The sequence below is a fragment of the Typopeltis vanoorti genome, chromosome 6 (genome assembly GCF_054136105.1).
Source record: "Typopeltis vanoorti isolate ZY-2024b chromosome 6, IOZ_Tvanoo_1.0, whole genome shotgun sequence".
Classification (NCBI taxonomy): Eukaryota; Metazoa; Arthropoda; class Arachnida; order Uropygi; family Thelyphonidae; genus Typopeltis; species Typopeltis vanoorti.
The window spans coordinates 92,951,010-92,974,507 of record NC_143554.1 but is presented as its reverse complement, the minus strand read 5'-3'; the positions used below and the strand labels follow the sequence as shown (position 1 = coordinate 92,974,507).

At 34.2% G+C, this 23,498-nt stretch overlaps 1 protein-coding gene across 1 annotated transcript in view; it reads right to left on the bottom strand.

The window, feature by feature from the left end:
* Ankle2 (ankyrin repeat and LEM domain-containing protein 2) overlaps nucleotides 1-23,498 on the bottom strand; it is a 181,885-nt gene that overhangs the window by 62,196 nt on the left and 96,191 nt on the right. The window contains exons 7-8 of the mRNA XM_090394536.1: nucleotides 18,763-18,829; nucleotides 8,130-8,305 (exon numbers count right to left, since the gene is read on the bottom strand). Of these exons, the coding sequence (XP_090250662.1) occupies nucleotides 8,130-8,305; nucleotides 18,763-18,829 (243 nt within the window). The remainder of the gene's footprint in view (nucleotides 1-8,129; nucleotides 8,306-18,762; nucleotides 18,830-23,498) is intronic.

Sequence of the window (23,498 nt, the reverse complement as noted above, 5' to 3'; positions counted from 1 at the left end):
TTTATGTTATTATTAATACTAATGTCTTCAGATTAGTTCATGTTACATGAATATATGGATTTGAAACATGAAGTTGTCACTGTTTAGTTTTGAGCAGGATAAAAAGATGATCACAGCAAAACAGAGATGAAAATTTTAACACAGAATCAAAACTGAGTAGCTTTCAGACAGGAACTGGGAATAATCAAATATTACTGGGAAAAATTAAAAGTGACTCAACAGAAGAACCATACCTTGAAGAACTGTGACAACAATCTGATTTAACTGATTTGACCAGGGAGGCATGTGGTGAAGTAATTTTCAAGGATAAAAAAAGAGCTTTATATCAGATTCAAGAAGTTAAAAAGGGCAAGGGAAAGAAGAAATCATATTAAAATTCCTGGCAAGTTAGTGGGCAAGCATTCTTGATGAATACAGAGAAAACTGTACAACAGCTAAGTAATGTTTAATAATAGCTAAACCAAAGTCATATGAAACTTTGGTAAGAACATAGAAGATAAATATCAGGAAGGTGGAAAAAATGTTCTGGAGGCTATTGAAAAAGCTTAGAAATACATGAAAGAGAACTGTAAAAGGAATTAGAGATGATAAAGGTGACAGGAAAAACAGAAACTACAGATATTTTGAATATCTAAAGGAATTACTTTGAAAAATTGTTAAACGAAATAAGCAGTAAGAGAGGTAATAGAAAATATTCTATGGAAATGTAATAGGGAGTAAAATGCTAGACCAAAAATGCTCAAACATGCATGTATAAAAATTTAAGTGGCACCACTGCATAATTCAGAAGGCCTGATTTGAAGGTCGAATTCTGAATAATTGGAGGAAAGCTTGCAGTATGTAAAACGAGAAAACTGAACATGAAAATTACAGAGGAATTTTCATAGTAAGTATTGATGGTAAGATTTATGTAGGCATACTTGAGAAGAGGATAAGAAAAATTATAAACGAGAAACTTCACTAAAATCAAGCTGAGTTTTCAAGCCAAATGGGACCTTTCAGGATAAAAGTTTTACAATAAGATAAATGGTCATGAAATCATAATACTATAATCTGCATTTAAGTCTTTAGATCTAGAAAATACACAGAATAAAGTGGCAAGAGAAAAGCACTTCTAAATGTAACATTAGAGCAACACATAGCATATATAAGCTGTAGTAGTAAGCCCACGAAAATCTGCTAACGCCTTTTATTCCCCAAAGTAGGTAAGGACATTGTAGCTCTATCTAATTTTTTGTCAACCAAGGGACAGTCAATGTCAATCTCCACCCTTAACCAATCAGAGATAGCTGGCCCAAGACTCATCAATTTTTAAATAGCATCTGGTGAACAGAGAGAGAGTACTGCAGACGAGCTGCCATCTAATGGTCCCTAACACAATGTGTTGTCTGAAATAATGTAGGTTTTTATGGTCAATTTTCTTGGGTTGTGAGATTAAATACCTGAGTTTCTGGGATTTGGCCATGCCAGATTTGACTAATTCAGGAACCCAGCAGTGAAATTTGAAGGATACACAGGATGATGATTTGATGTAAAATCAGGTTAAAGGTAGATGAATACCAATATTCACTTTAAAAATAGAAGATAGAAGCACAATTCCTTACATGGAGGAGGACTTCCTCTCCTGAATTTTTAAGGAGGCCACAACAGTTGCCCGCTGTATACAAAACCTTAACAGGAACCAAGGACTAATCTTGGCCATTATCTGGAAGACCCTTATCAGATCCTTCAACTCGCCAGAACTGAATTATAGTGCCAACTATAGAATGTTCCTAAATAACAACAAATGATATCATCCACACTCTATGAATGTATTGTACGTGCTCTGTTCTTTGTTTAATATAATTGGAATTGGTCGATTATAGTTTGTAACAGTTTTTTACTTTTTAGTGCCTTACATCAGTTATGTACACTGAAGATGCCAACAGACTTAGCTGGTGAAACTATTTGGTATAACTTAGTTGTTTATTGAAAGTCTATTTTTCACTTGGTTAGAATATAATAAATTTAGTTTAATCCTTTATCCAAGTGTGAGCAAACAAAGTTTGCATCTGAAAGTATCTTCAGGACTGGGTTAAGGTGGTGCAACACCAGTGCGATTCCTTGCAAAGGTGGAGCAAGCTACTATCACTCATATCTCAGTATCTCCCATAATGCAAAACACATCTCCTTGCAGATATGTCTAATGTTATGCATTAAGGGAATGGCCACTATCCAGACTAGTTTCAACCTTTATTGAGGTCTCTTCAGTAGGAGCCAGGCCCAAGTGGAGATACCAGCCAGAAGCATTAGCAAGGTCATCTGTACCTATAGGAGTTGCCAAATGGTGTGCCACCTTTTTAATAAATTACTCTGGATTTATAGAAAGATGTTGAAAGTTTATTTTTCACTTGGTTAGAATATAATAAATTTAGTTTAATCCTTTATCCAAATGTGAGCAAACAAAGTTTGCACCTGAAAGTATCTTCAGGACTGGGTTAAAGTGGTGCAACACCAGGGCGACTCCTTGCAAAGGTGGAGCAAGCTACTATTATGTCATCTTAGGTAGAGATGACCTTGCTAATGCTTCTGGCTGGTATCTCCACTTGGGCCTGGCTCCCACTGAAGAGACCTCAATAAAGGTCAAAACTAGTCTGGATAGTGGCCCTTCCCTTAATGCATAACATTAGATATATCCGCAAGGAGATGTGTTTTGCATTATGGGAGATACTGAGATATGAGTGATAGTAGCTTGCTCCACCTTTGCAAGGAGTCGCCCTGGTGTTGCACCACCTTAACCCCATCCTGAAGATACTTTCAGGCGCAAACTTTGTTTGCTCACACTTGGATAAAGGATTAAACTAAATTTATTAGTTGTTTATTATATGCACTTGATCAATATAATCCCAATAAAAGTCTTTCCAGACGAATATTCACTGTTATTCATCATCCATATGAATCACATTATTAAAGAAAGTAACATTAAGTTTGATTTCAAAATAAGATATCAGTTCTTTACTTTATGCAAATCATATTATACTCTTAAATAAAGTCACTACAGAATTATGAGAACTAAATAACTTTTGCACAGATTTGGTTTACAAATGAGCAATAAAAAGACAAAAGCTATCAAAATAAGCAGGAACATGAAAAACATCAAATGCTTTTTAAATATTGTGCTACTTCAGCACAATATTTGCTGCAAGTTGAAAATTAAATATGGAAACAGGTAACAGAATAAGCAAAGTCTGTTGTAGTGGAGAACGAAATGAATCAATTTATATGCAGTAAGAGAGAAATTAGTCAAAAACACAATATTAGCAATATACAAGACCAGGTTCAAAGCAATTTTACCATATGGATCTGAAAGTTAGGGTGAAAATAAAATTACTTAGTATCCACCTGGATACTGAATAAATCAAGCATGAGTTTGCTTGACAATTTTGGAGCACACTATTCTTAACTGGCTTAAGCCATACATAAGATGAAATGTTGTGCTGGCTGGAATATTGCCCACATACGAGCATTCTTGGGAAAATATAAGAGGTTAACAGATGGTATCAATCAAAATTATAATAAAAATGAAGATATCAGTGGAGTTAAAAAACAAAAACTGACATTACTATTCAAGAAAAGCACAGCTAATTTAAGATTTCATGGTTACATTTACAATGACAAAGGAGAAGTAAGAAAGTTAAGTGTCTAATGTTAGAATACAGGAATAAAACAAAGCAAGATCAAAATCTTGATGAATGATTCAGTTAGTAATGTTTTAGAAGACCAAATATACATGATTTCACATCTGAAGAACTGAAAATAACAGATTAATCTAATTCTTGATAGAAACCTGATAATGATGTTACCCTAATTATATGGTATTATCATATAATTAATCTTGAAGATTAATTATGTGATAATCTGATATGTACTGTAAAAGAGTGCATAGTATCCCTCTTTTACAGTACATATCAGAAAATGGTGATAACTATAATAGCAGTAGTGGTGGTGGAGAGCAAATTATCATTTTTTCCCTCCCAAAAAAGTGGTGGAGGAATTCAAAAGAATGTGGATAGCAAAAATAAGAGAACATATAAATTATATATATCAACAAAGGTATATTTGTAACATGACAAAATGTTTATATTAAAAAAAAATGCATAACTATCCATTCTATATACATATATCACTTTCTCACATAAGAGTCTGCAGAGCTTATGGAAATCAATGCAAAATGTGTGAACAGGGTCAAGAGACAAGTAATCTGTTCATATTATTTTTGAATGGGGACCTTTCCCCCTTCATGGGGAAGGTCAAACCACAAAACAGAAGCAGATGGCATGAAGGAGGAATGAAAGTAATAGGTTCAGTAAGCCAGCAATTCAATTGTATAAAGATGTTGAGCAGCTGCTGCTCATGTTACTCTAAGTTGAGCAGAAATGGGAGGTATAATGGATGCCAGTTTTAGTGAATAGCAATCACGGAGATATCTAAAGAAGAAACACAATGTGGGAAAATAACCAACTGTGAGATGGTGTCAAGAGCAAGTAGAGAGGGACATCAATTAGACAAACTACCTCTTGTGAAGAGAAAAAATAATTTTAGAGAGATCTTAGGTGCAACACCAAAAATGTCAGCACAGTATTCCAAGGATGGGCAAATTTGTGATTTCTACAAAAATTAACTGTAAAGAAATGAATTCAATGAAAAGGATATATAGCCAATGATACTATAGATCAGTGTTTCTCAAATTTCAGATATTCACGTACCCCTTCTTAAATTTTCATTTTTACCAAGTACCCTCCTATGAAATAATAAATAAAGTATATTTCATTGTAAATGTCTATTTTATTTAAATTTATATGTTCATTTAACAAAATATATGATTAATTTTTAATAGAACAAAATCTGGAATAGGTTCCTCTTCATTTCTCATCCATGAAAATCCACATTTCAAGTAAATTTTCTTCTTCTTCCTAGTTAGTTCTCTAGCGATGTCATGGAGATATCTAAAGAAGACAACACCTTTATCAATTTCATTTGATCCAGATACAATATCAACATTTTCTTGTTGCTTACAGCAACATTTATTTGCTATATTGCTCTCTCCACAAGGGGTGTACAGGATATGATAGTACTACATGAAAAAATTATATCATTACTAACTTCCTATCTACAATTTTCCTCCAAATCAGTCTGTTACTTGTCAAGACTATAACATTATCAGATCTCATATTTCTATCGTCTAAGGCACTTTGTACCATATCAATCCACCTATATCTTGGTCTTCCTCTGGGTCGTTTTGCTGCCAACCGGGCAGAGAACACTTGTTTTGCTAATCTTTCCTCGCCCATTCTGTTTAGGTGACCATACCACCTGAGATTAGTTCTGCTAATGCATTCCTGGATACTGACAATGTCAAGTTCTTTCCTAATATCCTCATTTTTAATATGACATTGCCATTGATGCCATCTGTTCACGCCTCTAATCTTTCTCAGGACTCTCATATCTGTGGTCTCTAGTCTTTGGTCAAGTGTTTTACTTCTGACCCAGCTCTCAGATCCATAAGTTAAAACCGGTTTGAAAACTGTCTTGCATACTGCTAATTTAGTGTTCCGACTAATTTCTCTCTTAATCCATATGAATTTATTCAATTGACTTCCTACCGTACCAGCTTTGTTGATTCTGTTGTCTATTTCCATATTTAATTTACCATCTTCAGTAAAAATCGTCCCTAAGTAGCTGAAATGTTTTACTTGTTCCACAGGTTCTCCATTCACAACACAGTTGACATTTTGAATGATTCCCTATTTTTATTGTCTTTGTCTTTTTATTACTAACCTTCATACCATAGCTATTACAACAGCTATTCAATTTAGTCAGAGAATCTTGCAGACTTGTAGCGGATTTATTTAAAAGTATGACATCATCCGCATAAAGCAAAGAGCTGACATTAACATCTCCAATTTCGATATCATGTTTAATACCACTTTCCTTCATAATGTGATCCATACAGATCATGAATAACAGAGGAGATAATGTACATCCTTGTCTCACACCAGATTTAACATTAAACTATCTTCCTGTACTTCCTTCAATTCTAACTGCTGACTTACAACTCAAATAAAGACTAAGTATTGCTTGATATAATGCCCCATTGACACCATATAACTGCAGCGTATTGAATAGCTTCTCTCTTGGCACCTTGTCATATGCCTTTTCCAAATCGACAAAACTTAAATACAGATCTTTGTTATATTCCCATACTTTCTCGACTATTTGTCGTAAAGTGAAGATCTGATCCTGACAGCCTCTGTTTGGCCTGAATCCAGCTTGTTCTTCACCAAGCTTATCTTCCACAATTCTTCTCAATCGTTTCTCAAGTACTTGCATAGATCTTGCCAGGAACACTCAGTAGGGAAATACCTCCGTAATTCTCACATTCAGTTTTATTTCCCTTTTTATATATGGGTACTATGAGAGCTCTACTCCTATCATCGAGAATTCGTCCCTCTGTCCAGGCTTTCTGAACTATGCAGTGCAGCCACTGTAAGACTCTTATACCATCATACTTCAGTAATTCTGGTCGAATATCATCTACTCCTGCTGCCTTTCCACATTTCAAGCCTTTGATGGCTTTTTCTACTTCAAGTATGGATATGTATTCCTGATTGCATGCCTGGTTAGTGTTTTTTACCACTTTGCTGTCATCACTGCTTGTTTCGTTTAGCAGTTTTTCAAAGTAATTACTCCATACTTCAAGGATATCTTTTTCTCCAGTTTTCATGTCACCTTTATCATCTCTAACTCCTTTTACAGCACTCTTTCCTGCATTCCTAAGCTTCTTCAACAGCCTCCAGAATATTTTGCCACCTTCTTGATATTTATTTTCTATATTCTTGCCAAAGTCCTCCCATGACTTTTGTTTAGCATTGTTGCATTTGTCTCTATATTCTCTAAGAGCACAAGCTGACTTATTTGACAGGAACTTTTGATATGATTTCTTCTTTTCCTTCACTTCCTCTTTAACTTCCTGTGTCCACCAGGGAGTTCTGATTTTTTTAACCTTGCAGACAACCTCACCACATGCCTCTCTGGCAGAATCAATCAATGTTTTCTTCAGAGTTTGCCACTGAATCTCCAAGGTTTGATTCCTGTTCTCAAACTCTTTCATTTTTTCTTCAATAATCTTTGTATATTTTAGTCTACAGTTCACATCTGAAAGCTGCTCAACTTTTATTCGCTTTAAAACTTTCTTACATGTTATTCTTTTCAAATCGAAATTCAATTTTATCCTGCTCAAGACTAAACTGTGATCACTTCCAATTTCAAATCCTCTGTATACTCTGGTGTCCTGCACCAAGGAGAAAACATCACTATCAACAATAACATAGTCAATGAGACTTTTCTTATTCCTAGCCTCTTCTCTCTATGTGAATTTGTGCACATTTTTATGTTGGAACATGGTGTTAGTAATAACCAGTCCATGTCCTGAGCAGAAATCCAACAGGTATTTGCCAATATTATTAACTTTGCTCTTTTCTCCAAATTTTTCCAAAATATTTTTGTATGTCTCACAATCATTTCCTACTCTGCTATTTAGATCCCCAACAAGGACCAACTTTTCCTTTTTCATTGTGTCAGTTGCTTTTTCTAAAGCCTCAAAAAATTTCTCCACTTCTACCTTAGTAGAAACCGTAACTTTATCTTTCCTTCTATTTTACTGCAAATAGTATGGCCATCCAAATCAGAGTAAGTGAAAATATTATATATTTTATTTATTATTTTTTTTTAAATTAAAAGATATGCCTTATAAGCTCAAGGAGCTATACAAGCTCGTTTAGAGCATACTTTTACAAACACCCATGCCCACAGTGGGACTTGAACCCACAACCTGTGGGTTGGAGAGCAGGTATGTTATCCACTTGGCCAACAAGGTAAAAACAGTGTGTTTTTACCCGGGAATGAACCAGGGACATTTTGCATCTAAAGCAAACATGGTAACCACTACATGACAGAATCATATTAAAAATAATAGCTGATTTTCAAGAGGTAATACCATTATCAGTGTACGAATAATGAAAGAAAGCTTTTTTTTGGTGAAAAGGGAAAATGATATTAGGAAATGTTTCCATCAAAATCTCAAATCATACCTCATTTGGTGACATGGGACCAGCCAAAGCTTTTACAGTAACATCATGATCTGCTGGACTTTTTGGATTACTCTGAATATAACCAAAAGGAAAAGGACAATCAGGAGATAAGGGGTTTCCTATTGAAGGCTGAGTTGAGTTATCATCAGATCTTAATACAGGAACAAAGCACTTTTCTATTAAAATATAAATGGGAAGGGATGAAAAACTACTTCAGTATATACTCAGTAATATGTAGACTACATAAATTTATAAGATTTACAATTCTGGAATAAGAATATTGACTTAAGAAAGAAATTACAATCAATTTAAACTTTATCAAAATAACCAAAAGATCTTTTTTTTTCTTTTTTCAAATTGCTATAAGGCTAATTCCAAGAATAAATATGATAGATACAAAAGCAGGTAAAAACTTTCACAGGTACGAGGATGGTCTGAAAAGTTTTCGGCCTCAACCACAGATGGCAACACTATCGGTAAGATTTTTTTTTTTTTTTTTTGTAAATAGTTTGTTTATACGGCTGTCTGAAGCAAAAGCGTTGTCTGCATCCCTTGAAATGGATAAAATTGAGTATCAGACAGTTATAAAATTCTTTGTAAAAAAAGGTTTAATGCCTAAAGAAATTCATTTTCAGAGTTCATATAAGTTTATTGGCACTCTCCTCCTTCGTTTTCGACAATTAAGAAATGGGCTGCTGAGTTTAAACATAGCCATACCAGTCTTGAAGATGATCCACGTGAAGGATGTCCAAAAAAAGTGTAACACCACCAGAAATCATTGATCAAGTGCACGATATGGTATTGGATGACCAGCAAGTCAAAGTGCGTGAAATTGCTGAGATTATAGGGATTTCAAAAGAACATGCAGGATATATTTTGGATGAAGAATTGCAAATGAAAAAGCTTTGCACAAGATGTGTGCCGCACTTACTCACAGCAGATCAAAAACGCACTCACATGAAAATCTCTGAACAGTGCTTCGAGAGTTTTAACAAGAATAAAACTGATTTTGTGCATCGATTTATTACTATGGATGAGACTTGGATTCACCATTACACCCCAGAATCCAAACAGCAGTCAAAATAGTGGGCAGAAGCCGGTTGTTCAGCACCAAAGAAGATGAAGTCGGTTCCATCAGCAGGAAAGGCCATCGGTATTTTGGGATGCTAAGGGCATTTTATTTATTAATTATCTTGAAAAGGGTAAAACAATAACCGGGAAATATTATTCTGATCTTTTAACCAGACTAGATGAAAAAATTCGTGAGAAAAGACCTGGTTTGCAGAAGAAAAAAAAAATCATCTTTCATCAGGACAATGCACCTGCCCAAAAGGTGTTTTGGCAATAGGAAAATTAAGGAATCCGCATTATGAATTGTTGGAACATCCACCCTACTCCACAGATTTGGCTCCCTCTGACTTCTATCTCTTCCCCAAACTAAAACTCTTCCTCACTGGTCAACATTTTTCTCTGAATCAAGAGGTGATTGCAGCTGTAGAGGGGTATTTTGCAAATTTACTGAGAACCACTACAGGGACGGGATAATGGTGCTGGAGCATCACTGGAATAAATGTATTAGTCTTAAGGGAGATTATGTTGAAAAATAGAAATAATTTTGAAATTATAAATCCATTTTAATTGTTAGGCCGAGAACTTTTCAGACCAGCCTCGCATATTTTATGAACTTAGAATAAAGTTGTATTTATTCTAAGTTCATAAAACAACACATTGTTTTATGTGTTGATAGCTACTAAAGAGTATAGTAGTTTGCTATGATAAGCCAGTTCACTGTAACAATTTTTGTTACAGTGAACTCATTCTTTTTAATATACTTAAAAAACAAAATATGAAATGAGGATATATGAAGAATTAAAAAATTATGGCAAAATAAAAAGGATATAAACATATAAATACCAAAAAAAAAAGAAATATATAAAAGAATTATTTCATATTAAGATAACCTCTTAAATGTGTTGTTATATACATTATTTTGAAGGTTAAATAGATTATCATGCACAACAAGTAAAAGAAGCAACCATTTTATTACCAATAATTCACCTTTAGTTACCAAGGCATTTTGAAGGTTAGAGGTCAGCAATCTTTCCTGGCCTTGTTGACTATATAATAAGTACTTCTGCTCTACAACCATAAGCAATAAGTTCAAATTCTATTGTAAGCATGGATCTATGTGTATGTATGAATGTCATTAGGAAGTAGAGAAAATCAGAATGTATGATATTCTGATTTTCAGAATGGTCTTTCACTTCTTTTAAAACTTTTTAAGATTGGGGTTTTTCTCCATCATACTGCATGACAGGTGTTAAGGACACACACAATTTACTGGCCACTTTTCCACACCGATTCATAAATACATAGCTTTGGCATTGCTGTTCTTTTAGTTGTATATGGCCAATAAAAGGAAAATTTATATTGTTACTTATCAGAGATGGATTTCATCTTTATGAAATCCTATAAGAAAGGATAGCTTAAATAGAAGTTTATAAGAGGTACTATATATATATATATATATTTTTTTTTATTCTTTCAGAAGTGGCTGTAACATATGAGACTACTACAGTTTTAGAGAGGTCTGTATGTTCTCTGTTAATCTACATGTTATTACTGGTGGTGGGTTGGAGATGTAATCTTTTTATAATAAATTTAGTTTAATCCTTTATCCAAGTGTGAGCAAACAAAGGACTGAATATGGTGTTGTACTACCTTACCGGAGTAGGTGGTACAACACTGGGCAACTCATAGCAAAAGTTGGAGCAAGTTACCAACACTCCTATCCCAGTATCTCCCATAATGCAAAATGCATCTCCTTGAGGATATGTATAATGTTATGCATTAAGGGTTTGGCCACTACCCTCTCTTCAGTGGGAGCCAGGCCCAGAGTTGGAGATACCAGGCAGAAGCAATAGCGAGGTCATCCTTACCTATAGGAGTTGCTAAAATGTGTGCCACCTTTTTTTTTTTTATTAAATTACTCTGGATTTAGAGAAAGATGTTGAAAGTTTATTTTTCACTTGGTTAGACTATAATAAATTTGGTTTAATCCTTTATCCAAGTGTGAGCAAACAAAGTTTGCACCTGAAAACATCTTCAGGACTGAATATGGTGTTGTACTACCTTATCGGAGGTAGGTAGTGCAACACTGGGCAACTCGTAGCAAGGTATAGCAAGCTACCAACACTCCTATCCTAGTATCTCCCATAATACAAAACACATCTCCTTGAGGATATGTATAATGTTATGCATTAAGGGATTGGCCACTACCCTCTCTTCAGTGGGAGCCAGGCCCAGAGTTGGAGATACTAGGCAGAAGCAATAGCGAGGTCATTCTTACCTATAGGAGAAGAGACCTCAATAAAGGTCGAAACTAGTCTGGGTAGTGGCCAATCCCTTAATGCATAACATTATACATATCTGCAAGGAGATGTGTTTTGCATTATGGGAGATATTGTGATAGGAGTGTTGGTAGCTTGCTCCACCTTTGCTACGAGTTGCCCGGTGTTGTACTACCTACCCCCGGTAAGGTAGTACAACACCATATTCAGTCCTGAAGATATTTTCAGGTGCAAGCTTTGTTTGCTCACACTTGGATAAAGGATTAAACTAAATTTATTATAGTCTAACAAAGTGAAAAATAAACTTTCAGTAATCTTTTTATCTTTGCAGAAATGAATCAATTAAGATATATCCTAATTAGATATATTTTAAGATATATCCTAATTAGTTCAGGAATATGGTGTCACTGGAGAAAATACTGCTTAGAATAGGACTGCATGCTAATGTTTCTGTTATGCCATATTTAGAAGTAGGAAGTATGAATTCATATTTATATATCTGTTATCTGTTAGTGAGTGGGATTTGGAGAGGGGGGGGCAGTTTTAATACATTTTAAATTATCACCGTTTTCAAGTTACTAACACATGGTATAAAAACACCAACCTAAAAATTATGACATGAATATTGTTTTGCTACTCTCACCCCCACCTCTATCTTTTTTAAGGAATGATTTGAGGAAAAATTGGTAAGCTCTACTACTTTAAAATACACCTTATGACTGTATTATATTGATGACAAATTTATTTGGCTATATGGCCAGGGCAGCATAATAATTTTTTTGCACACTTAAACCCAAATAAATTAACAGCATAAATGAATAACAACCACTACTTACTATTTCTAGATATTTCAGTCACAAAACTCCCAAATAGCATGCTCTCTCTCTCTCTCTCTCTCTGTCCTGTTATTTAGAGCAACCACACACGTACAAATAGATACCTAAATATTAATTTCCACATGTAGAAGTTTAATGGAGTGAAATAACACCAGTAAAGGATTAAAAATGGTATTTAATTCATCCAGTATTTCATCTCAGGTACAGAGACATCGTCAGGGAGTAGTACAATATGAGACATGCAACACACACACACACACACACACACACACACACACACACACACACACACACACACACACACACAAAAGGCAGCACCAAACTAACTGAAAGAATGTGGATGAAAGAGTAGCCTCAACTAGGTGGGACATCCTATATGGACACCTGTTCGCAGCCTAGGACGTAAACTGGATCTGTAGTATTAGTATTTCCCATATTTTGAGAAGTTTTGTGCAACAATATTTGTTCAAATTAGGCTGATTTTTAATGGAGTGATGTCAACTTTTAAGTTGTATTGCTTGAGTATTTACTATTTTATCTGTAATGTTTTTAACACAGGACAATGAAACAACACCTTTGTAGTTATCTTTTTCCTGTAAATTCGGTGGAGTTAATGGTCTTTTCAAGATAATACTAATTGTTTTTAAGGTTACAGCCATTTTTTAGCAGTACATCTCTGAGATATGTTATTTCTTGTTGCCTTTCATTGTCATCACTGGATGTTGCATATGCTCTGTCTTTGAGTGTTTTGATGAATCCTCATGTCTAGACAGAATGAATGATGTGCTGCAGTATACAGGTATCTTCTGGTGTTTGATAAATGAAAGTTTATCATGGTTCACCATCAAGATAAAGCCACTGAAATGCTATCATGTCCAACCCAATGCCACAAAAACCAAGGTCTCATGTTAAACCAGCTTTGGTCAGCATATATCAGAGACCTACATAGTAATTATTTAGGCTATAACAGAAATTACACAGCACACTGCAACAATGAGCCATGTGTCTGACTTCTCAGTGTGTGTCAGTTGTTAATTTAGAAATTGTCCTGTATAAACTCCCCCCCACACACACACACCTAATTTTGTAATCTGAATAAGAATGCAATAAGATGTATGAAACTAGTCATTAAACAGTTTTTTCTCTGAATATGTTATCTGTGGTTTTGTGTTGTTTACCACTTAAACAGCAGAATAGGAAAGAATCTCACACAACATTGCAATGTTTTAGAAAAATATGGAGAAAAGAGAAAAGCTAATAATAATGATAAATATCTGCTAGATTTCTGTACTGGACATGAACTAGTCATTATTAAAAACAAAACTAAATCTGAAGTCATTACTAAATAAACAAAACAAGAAATGCCCCATTGATTTGATGATATTGATTCTTCAGAAATAGGCTCAAGATAAGAATATATATGAAGGTTTGAAAGAAGAAAAAAAAAATTAGCCACCACTTCAAGTTAAAATTACATTAATATCAATAAAAAGAAAAATATATAATAATGATCTTAAAAGACTATCAGTCAAACAATCAAACAACTCTCAGATATGAAGTGTAGATGCAGATAAAAAGTGAGATTGAAAACTGAAGCAAACCAAAGTTTAGATCATAATTCCTAGTACCCCAAGGGTTTGTTTTTCAAATGGTTCTATAAACAGGTTGGCTAAAAGCAAAAAAGTGGCAAGCCAAAACTGCTATGGGCATTCTTTCTGTTCATACTATTTATCATGGAGTTGGAAGAATGTGTTTTGATGCAATGCTCAAATCATGGTATAGTGTCCAGTGGAAATATATCTTTAATACTTCTATGATTTTTGTTCAGGTGGACAGGTTGGTGTTATATACAGGCTTGCTAGTAGGTCAGAAATTCTATTATGATATCCTTCACTTTTTCAATCAAGTGCAATGGTTTTTTTTTTTTTTTTTTTTTTTTGAAGCTATCCGGCTCATTCAAAACGCATGGTCAGAAGTCACTCAACAACAGTTGAAATCTGCTTGGCGAAAGCTGTGTCCATCCTGCATTCAAGGAGATGGAGATGATGTCCCTGAAATTATGGATGAAATTGTGACAACTGCTAGAGATCTGGAATTGGAGGTGAATGAAGATGACATTGAAGAGCTCATAATGAAACATGAAAATGATCTGATGACAGAAGAACTCCAAGAACTCTTGAATGAAGAACACCAAGAAACTCAGCGAGATGTGTTTTCTTCTGAAAAAGAGGAAGACGAAAGAGGACCAATGCCGACATCTGCTATTAAAGATCTTTTCAAGAAGTGGGAGGATGTCAGAACAACGGTCTTAGAATGGCACCCAAACCAGGTTGAGGTCAATAGGCTTGGGGATCTCTATGACAATACTATTAATCACTTCCGAAAAATCCTGAAGAAGAGAGAAAAGCAATTGACATTGTATGGATTCTTTAACGCCCCACAAATGGAAAAAAAAAACATGACTGATGAAAATACGCTGTTTTAAGGATACTTGTGACATAAGACTGAATGATATATGCACGTAAACACAAGAAAGATATTTAATTAACCAAATATTTCGGTCTGGAAATAGCAGACCATCCTCAGGTATTACAAGAACAGTTTTGAAAAAATACAAGCTAGAATACTAACAATAGATCGTTAAAAATAGAACACGTCACATGATGTTATATCACTAAGTATGAAACGGAATATTTTGAAGTAGAGACATGATTGGAAAAAAAAATTAATGGGTAACCTTGATTAGACTTTCCCAGATTTTTTATATAGAAATACAGTCATTACGATTCAGGTTGGGACGATGGAGCAAGGCCTCCGTGCTTTCAAATAGGCACTCGATGTATTGAAACTTTGTTGTTTTGTGGAGGATTATAAGAATTGAGAAGATGTTGAGTACTTTTTTCAGAAAAGCCATTGAGTTTCATGTGTTGTTGGATAGTAGAAAGTTCTTTCTGTAGATAATCAAAAGTAGAACAATTAGTTTTGGCTCTTCTGATGAGGCATTTCATTGTTATATTCTTAAAGAATCAGCCCATCATCCATGTCAAAAAACAGGAATTACAAAATGCCTCATCAGAAGAGCCAAAACTAGCTGTTCTACTTTTGATTATCTACAGAAAGAACTTTCTACTATCCAACAACACATGAAACTCAATGGCTTTTCTGAAAAAAGTACTCAACATCTCAATTCTTATAATCCTCCACAAAACAACAAAGTTTCAATACGTCGAGTGCCTATTCCTTATATCTCCAGTATTTCAGAGCCTATCGCAAGAATTTTAAAGAAATATGATTTAACAGCTATGTATTCACCTATTAACAAATTGTCTTCTCATTTTCCTTCTCCTAAAGACAAATGCTCAACTTTATCTCTTCCTGGAATTTCTCAAATTCTTTGCAACTGTGATCTCTCCTATTTTGGACAGACTGGACGTTCTCTTGAAAAAAGAATCCAAGAAGATCAATCCTCCATGCTTCACAACAAACCTGAAAAGTCTGGATTGGCTCAACATGGGATTGAAACTGACCACAGCAACTTTTGGTCTAGGACTCGCCTCTTGTATAGATCCCGTTATAGGTTTGAATGTTTGTTAAAGGAAAGCGTGGAGGCCTTGCTCCATCGTCCCAACCTGAATCGTAATGACTGTATTTCTATATAAAAAATCTGGGAAAGTCTAATCAAGATTACACATTAATTCTTTTTTTTTTCCAATCATGTCTCTACTTCAAAATATTCCGTTTCATACTTAGTGATATAACATCAAGCGGCGTGTTCTATTTTTAACGATCTATTGTTAGTATTCTATCTTGTATTTTTTTAAAACTGTTCTTGTAATACCATTGAGGATGGTCTGCTATTTCCAGACCGAAATATTTGGTTAATTAAATATCTTTCTTGTGTTTACGTGCATATATCATTGTGATGATGAAAATGCAAGAAGGTGTATGCATGTATGTATGTATGTATTATTGTTATTATAAATAAACGTAGTAAGAAATGATATAATTTTTTATTTATTTTTTTGGGTCTCCAGAACGAATTAATCAAATTCCCATAAAAATCTATGGTAAATCGATGATGGGTTAACGAATAATTCGGGTAGCAAACATCGTCTTTGAATGGATTATGTTCATTAACCGATCGTCCTCTTATTAGCTTGCTTGTTGCCCAAAACTAAGTTATTGTAATACAAATTAGGTTTTTATTTCCTTCTCCTTAAGAATTGTACTATAATGCACATGAAAGTAATAGAGATTAGAGCTTAATATATTATTCAACAAAGTCACTACATAGTAAACATAATGGACATTAACCTTCAATATGTTTTCTCCATTCAAGAAAGTCGCAGATGTAATAAAATATCTATTTATTAAGTAATATTAGGCTTGATAGTCAACTGCATGTCGTTCTGACTGATGAAAATGCAAGACTGTGTATGTATGTATTATTGTTATTATAAATAAACGTAATAAGAAATTATATAATTTTTTATTTATTTTTTTGGGTCTCCAGAACGAATTAATCAAATTCCCATAAAAATCTATGGTAAATATGGTATATGGCGTTAAGTCGGAGTGAAACAAAATATTAAAGAAAATTACATTTCACTCGGACTTAACATTGTTCTCACTCTCTTGGAGCAAGTAATGATTTTTTCAGAAATGAATAAGCACTTGTATAGCAATCTTAATTTAGTTTTATGTCTTTTATGTTATATTGTATTGTGAAATTTTATTATGTATGGCTGCTTAGTCTCAAATACTATGTAAGTACCTGACAATTGCTGGGAGAGAAATAATATTCAAAAATGCGAAATGGTCACCTTCAGAAACACGTAATACTGTGTACAGGCATATCCGTTAGTAAGCACAGTGCCTTCCCCCCACTCCGTAAGTTACGAGAGGATTCCGCGTGCGGCGCTAAGTGCCGTGAAAAAAGATGATGTAGATGTCGATGACGAAAGAGAAAGGAGTGGCGCGATGCTTAAGAGTGCATGTAACACTGGAGACAGGGCTTTTTAGACGTTTTCCTGCTACTGTGTTCCTGAGCCCTCGTAGGTCTGGCTGGTGTGGAGCCTCCACGTAGTTTTCCTTTGTTCAAGGAGATATCGGAAGAATGACCAGGAAGCCTGCCAGTCGGAAACTAGTCCAGCAGACTATATTTGTGGAAGACTACAGAAACATCCAACTATGAAGTACAGAGGGAATCCGTAGTGAACATCCTGAGAATGCGTGAAGCAAAGTAGTCGTAAAAGGCAGATATCCGACGAGATAAGGAAGTGGCCAAAGTAACATACCAGCAATTGGTAAGATGCAAAATTTTATATCTTCTATCTAGTGGAAATGATTAGGAAGATTTTATTGTATGTGCTACGAGAGACTCTTAGGACAGTAAAATGATAGATTGAGAGTGAAACCGAATATTGTACGTAAAGTTTATGTGGCAGATAGAATCTAGAAATTACTGCTAAAATTGAAAGAGATATAGAAAGTTGTTTCATGAATTAACCTTGAGAGATTTACTAGAGTTCTTAATTAAGTCTGTTATATATATATTGAATAGGATTGTCAGAGAAAAGTGAGAGAATAGAATTTGATTCATATTGAGAATGGAATTGACTAACTAGAGTAGCACAAAGACTAAGTGTATTAAATGTTATTAAATATGTTTCTCAGATTGAGATTTATAGAAAGGATAAAGTAATTGTATATATGAGTGCTAATTCTCTACCCAGCTTTGATTGACTCAGTGTTATAATCTGTATTATATGTATTTTTCTTGAAATTAAAATGTTTTGTTTAAATATAAATGTTGTATTGCCTAAACTTAGAACCTATTGCACTTGCTCATAAAATTTGGTGAACCTCAAAAGGCAGGAGAATAGATAATATTGGGTCATGACTGCAAATTGGAAAAATATAGTTGATAAGAGTGAATGTTGACTGTATTCTAACTCCTTGGTCATACAAGTTTAGTATAATCTAGGATTCAGGGTGGCACAGCGAAAATAAATAAATTTCTCTGAATTTGAATAAGGAGTTAGAACCAGTGCTGAGACAAAGAAATAGGCATCCGCCATTTGCATTTTCTTTGTCTCACAAACCAACAGCTTCATTCTTGTCAGGGATTCGGCCTGAGTTGAATTAAGTGAGATAAAAGTTTAAAGTAAATGGTAATAAACAAGAAATAAGAAAATAATAAATAGGAATTATTGAGAGAAAGATAGAATAGAGTGATATATACACATAAGAGATAAAAGAGGGCCCAAAACATAGGAGAGTCGACACAACAATAGTATACTTCAATACAAATTCAGTATTTATCTAATTTTTTAAGAATTATTCCTTCAGAACTTCATACCAATTAAGTCATCATTTGTATACCTCATTATCAAAATATGTTGTTATAAACATATTTATATTAAGATAAAACAAAATTCAACTTACCTTCAAATATGGCTTCTATCTGTTTCTTTAAATCTGCGGTAGCACCAGGACAACGCTCACAAATAATCTGAATAGTTAAAAAGACTTATTTTAATTAGAAGTCGGATGGCAAAAGAGGAAGAAAAAAAGAGATTAGTATAGTAACTCTTTAACACTGTCCCCCCCCCCAAAGATATACCCAATTATCCAGCTATTTCTCAACAGAGAACAGAAATAGCTGGATAATCAAGAAACAAAAAATAAACATACTAACAATTCTCTGGAAACCAAGAAAGGTTACTATCCATGTACTACACATTATAGCATCATCATCATCAATTTCCTGCCATGTACCCTTAAAGGGTGTACAGGATATGATAGTACTACATGAAAAATTTACATCATTACTAACTTCCTATCTACAATTTTCCTCCAAATCAATCTATTACTTGTCAAGACGTTAACATTATCAGATCTTATATTTCTATCGTCTAAGGCACTTTGTACTGTATCAATCCACCTATATCTTGGTCTTCCTCTGAATTGTTTTCCTGCTAACCTGGAAGAGAACACTTGATTTGCTAATCTTTCCTCGCTCATTCTGTTTAAGTGACCATACCACCTGAGATTAGCTCTGCTAATGCATTCCTGGATGCTGACAATTTCCTAATATCCTCATTTTTAATATGATACTGCCATTGATGCCATCTGTTCACGCCTCTAATCTTTCTCAGGACTCTCATATCTGCGGTCTCTAGTTTTTGGTCAAGTGTTTTACTTCTGACCCAGCTCTCAGATCCATAAGTTAAAACAGGTTTCAACACTGTCTTGTATACAGCTAATTTAGTGTTCCGCCTAATTTCTCTCTTATTCTATATGAATTTATTCAGCCGACTTCCTACCATACCAGCTTAGTTGATTCTGTTGTCTATTTCCATATTTAATTTACCATCTTCACTAAAAATTGTGCCTAAGTAGCTGAAATGTTTTACTTGTTCCACAGGTTCTCCATTCACAACACAGTTGACATTTTCAACGATTCTGTCTATTTTCATTGTCTTTGTCTTTTTATTGCTGACCTTCATACCATATCTATTACAACAGTTATCCAACTTAGTCAGAGAATCTTGCAGACTTGTAGCGGATTTATTTAGAAGTATAACATCGTCTGCATAAAGCAAATAGCTGACATTAACATCTCCAATTTTGATATCAGGTTTAATACCACTTTCCTTCATAATATGATCCATATAGATAATTAATAAGAGGGGATAATGTACATCCTTGTCTCACACCAGATTTAACTTTAAACCATCTTCCTGTACTTTCTTCAATTCTAATTGCTGACTTACAACTCAAAAAAAGACTAAGTATTGCTTGATATAATTACTCCATTGACACCATATAACTGCAGCGTATTGAATAGCTTCTCTCTTGGCACCTTGTCATATGCCTTTTCCAAATCGACAAAACTTAAATACAGATCTTTGTTATATTCCCATGCTTTCTCGACTATTTGTCGTAAAGTGAAGATCTGATCCTGACAGCCTCTATTTGGCCTGAATCCAGCTTGTTCTTCACCAAGCTTTTCTTCCACAATTCTTCTCAACCGTTTCTCAAGTATACTTGCATAGATCTTGCCAGGAACACTCAGTGGGGAAATACCTCTGTAATTCTCACATGCAGTTTTATTTCCCTTTTTATATATGGGTACTATGAGAGCTCTACTCCAATCATCGGGAATTCGTGCCTCTGTCCAGGCTTTCTGAACTATGCAGTGCAGCCACTTTAAGACTTTTATACCACCATACTTCAGCATTTCTGGTCGAATATCATCTACTCCTGCTGCCTTTCCACATTTCAAGCCTTTGATGGCTTTTTCTACTTCAAGTATGGATATGTATTCCTGACGGCATGCCTGGTCAGTGTTTTTTATCACTGTGCTGTCATCACTGCTTGTTTCATTTAGCAGTTTTTCAAAGTAATTTATCAATACTTGAAGTAGAAAATGCCATTAAAAACTTAAAATCTGGAAAGACAGCTAGAGCAGATGATATTTAACCAGAAATGCTCAAATACTCAGTGTTTTTTATCACTGTGCTGTCATCACTGCTTGTTTCATTTAGCAGTTTTTCAAAGTAATTTATCAATACTTGAAGTAGAAAATGCCATTAAAAACTTAAAATCTGGAAAGACAGCTAGAGCAGATGATATTTAACCAGAAATGCTCAAATACGGAGGTATAAAAGTTTTGCAATGGTTCCACTGCATAATTCAGAGGGATTAGTCAGAAGGTCAAATTCCAGATGACTGGAGTAGAGCTGTGATAGTTCTCATCTATGAAAAAGGACAATAAAACTGAATGTGAGAATTACAGAGGAATGTCTCTACTAAGTGTTCCAATTAAGATTTATGCAAGCATACTTGAAAAAAAGCTGAGAAAAATTATGGAAGAGAAACTGGAAGAAGAAAAAGCTGGATTCAGGCCAAAAAGAGATTGTCTGGATCAGATTTTTCACTTTAGTTGAGAAATTGTGGGAATATGACAAGGATCTATACTAAGTTTTGTAGATCTGGAAAAGGCATACAACAAGGTTCCCAGAGAAAAGCTTTTCAAAACACTACAGTTATATGGAGTAAATTGAACATTATACATGGCAGTGCATAGTCTATATTTAAGTTGTAAGTCCGCAATTAGAATTGAAATTGAAGGAAATACATGAAGATGGTTTGATGTAAAATCAGGTGTGAGACAAGGATGCACATTACTTCCACTCTTATTCATCATCTATATGAATTACATTATAAAAGAACGTGGCATTAAATCTGATATTAGAATTGGAAATATTGAACTTAGCTCTTTGATTTATGCAGATGATGCTGTACTCTAACACATCCAGCAAGTCTCCAAGATTCTCTAGATAAATTGAATAACAGCTATAACAAATCAGAAATGAAAATTAGCAATAAAAAGACCAAAGCTTTGAAAATAGGCAGTAATATAGAAAACTTCAGCTGAATTCTGAATGGAGAGCTTATAGAGTAAGTAAAATATTTCAGCTATTTAGGCACAGTTTTTAGTGAAGATAGCTTCTGGAAACAGATAACAGAATAAGCAAAGCTGTTATGATTGAGAGCCAGATGAATACATTTATATGGAATAAGAGAAAAATTAGCTAAAACACTAAACTAGCAGTATATAAGTACGAACCAGTTTTAAGTTATGGATCTGAAAGTTGGGTTAGAAATGAAGGACTTGATCATAGATTAGAGAACACAGATATGAAAGTTCTGAAAAACATTAGGGGAGTGAACAGATGACATCATTGGCAGAATCATATCAAAAAATTAAGACATTAGGAAGGAACTTGACATTGTTTGCATTCAAGAATGCTGTCAGTAGGGCTAAACTAAATTAGTATGTTCACTTAAACAGAATGGGAGAGGAAAGGTTAATAAAACAGGCATTTGATACCAAGATGGCAAGAAAAGACCCAGAAGACCAAGGTCTAGGATTGATTCAGTCAAAAGTGCATTAGAAGCATGAAATATGAGATATGACAATATTTGGAGAAAAATTGTTGATAGGACATTAATAATAATGTAAAAACTTAATCGTGTAGTGTCTGAATCATATAGTAGCCTGAACACTACATAATCAGGAAATGATGAATTTTCTATAGATTTATCAGCTGTTATAAAAATAAAATAAATACTGCTCTGTTTGTATGTATATATATATATTTCTTTTTTTTATGATGACTCTGCACAGGAAAGGTCAATAACACTAAGTGCCATGTGTGGGTAAGTGATTAAGAAGAAAGAAGTAGCCTACTAATATGTTTCTTAAAAAGTAGGAGATTGTACTCAGTGGGAAAAATAGCATGGGAGAAATTGTTCCAAAGAATACAGGCAAGTAGAATGAAGGAATAATGGTGGGATAATGTGCATAAGTAAGGTGACGGAGATGCTTTTATTTATTATTTTATTTTTGGTGGCTGTGTAGCCCTGTGGAAATTATTAGTTCAGTAATATTATTAGCACTATTAGTTCAATTTCAGTCACTCAGTGGAGAAACTTTTACTAGGTTTTTTTTTATTTTTTTTTTTTAATCTCCAGTTGGTTCTCATGTTAGGTGATCTCTGGTACAAGCAAGTAGGATATTTTCTCCCAGTAACTCAAGGTATTAAATCCACAATTCAAGAAAATCAACAGCAGAATTCACACCATTTCAGACAATAATATATAGTGTTAAGAACAATGGGGTGGCAGCAGCCATCTGCTATACTCTCCTTTTTGGATACTTATAATATCACCAACAGTCCTGGACTGTTATCAGTGGTGTGTGTGGAGATTGGCTACCCAGAAATTTTCAAAAATTTAGTTAGAGCTAAAATGGCCTTTTCTACTCCCTTAGCAGAATAAAAGGCATTACATGATTTAATTATTATACATTTTTTGCCAATTTATAGTACAAAACAGAACTATTCAGATTTTATATTTTCCATTTTGACTCATCACAATTAAATCAAGATACCATAACAGCACACTGAAGAGGATATTTATTTCTGAAGTCATGGGCAATTGCAATAATTTAATCTGATTTTGAATCAACAATCACAGGTCCTACTGGAATTGCACTATATTTGACTTTCTATGGCCACCATGCAATGCCGTATCATGTTTCTCTTTCACAGGAAAGAGTTAATTTACAATACTTTGGCAATGAATTTAAACATATCATGCAACTAGATGAA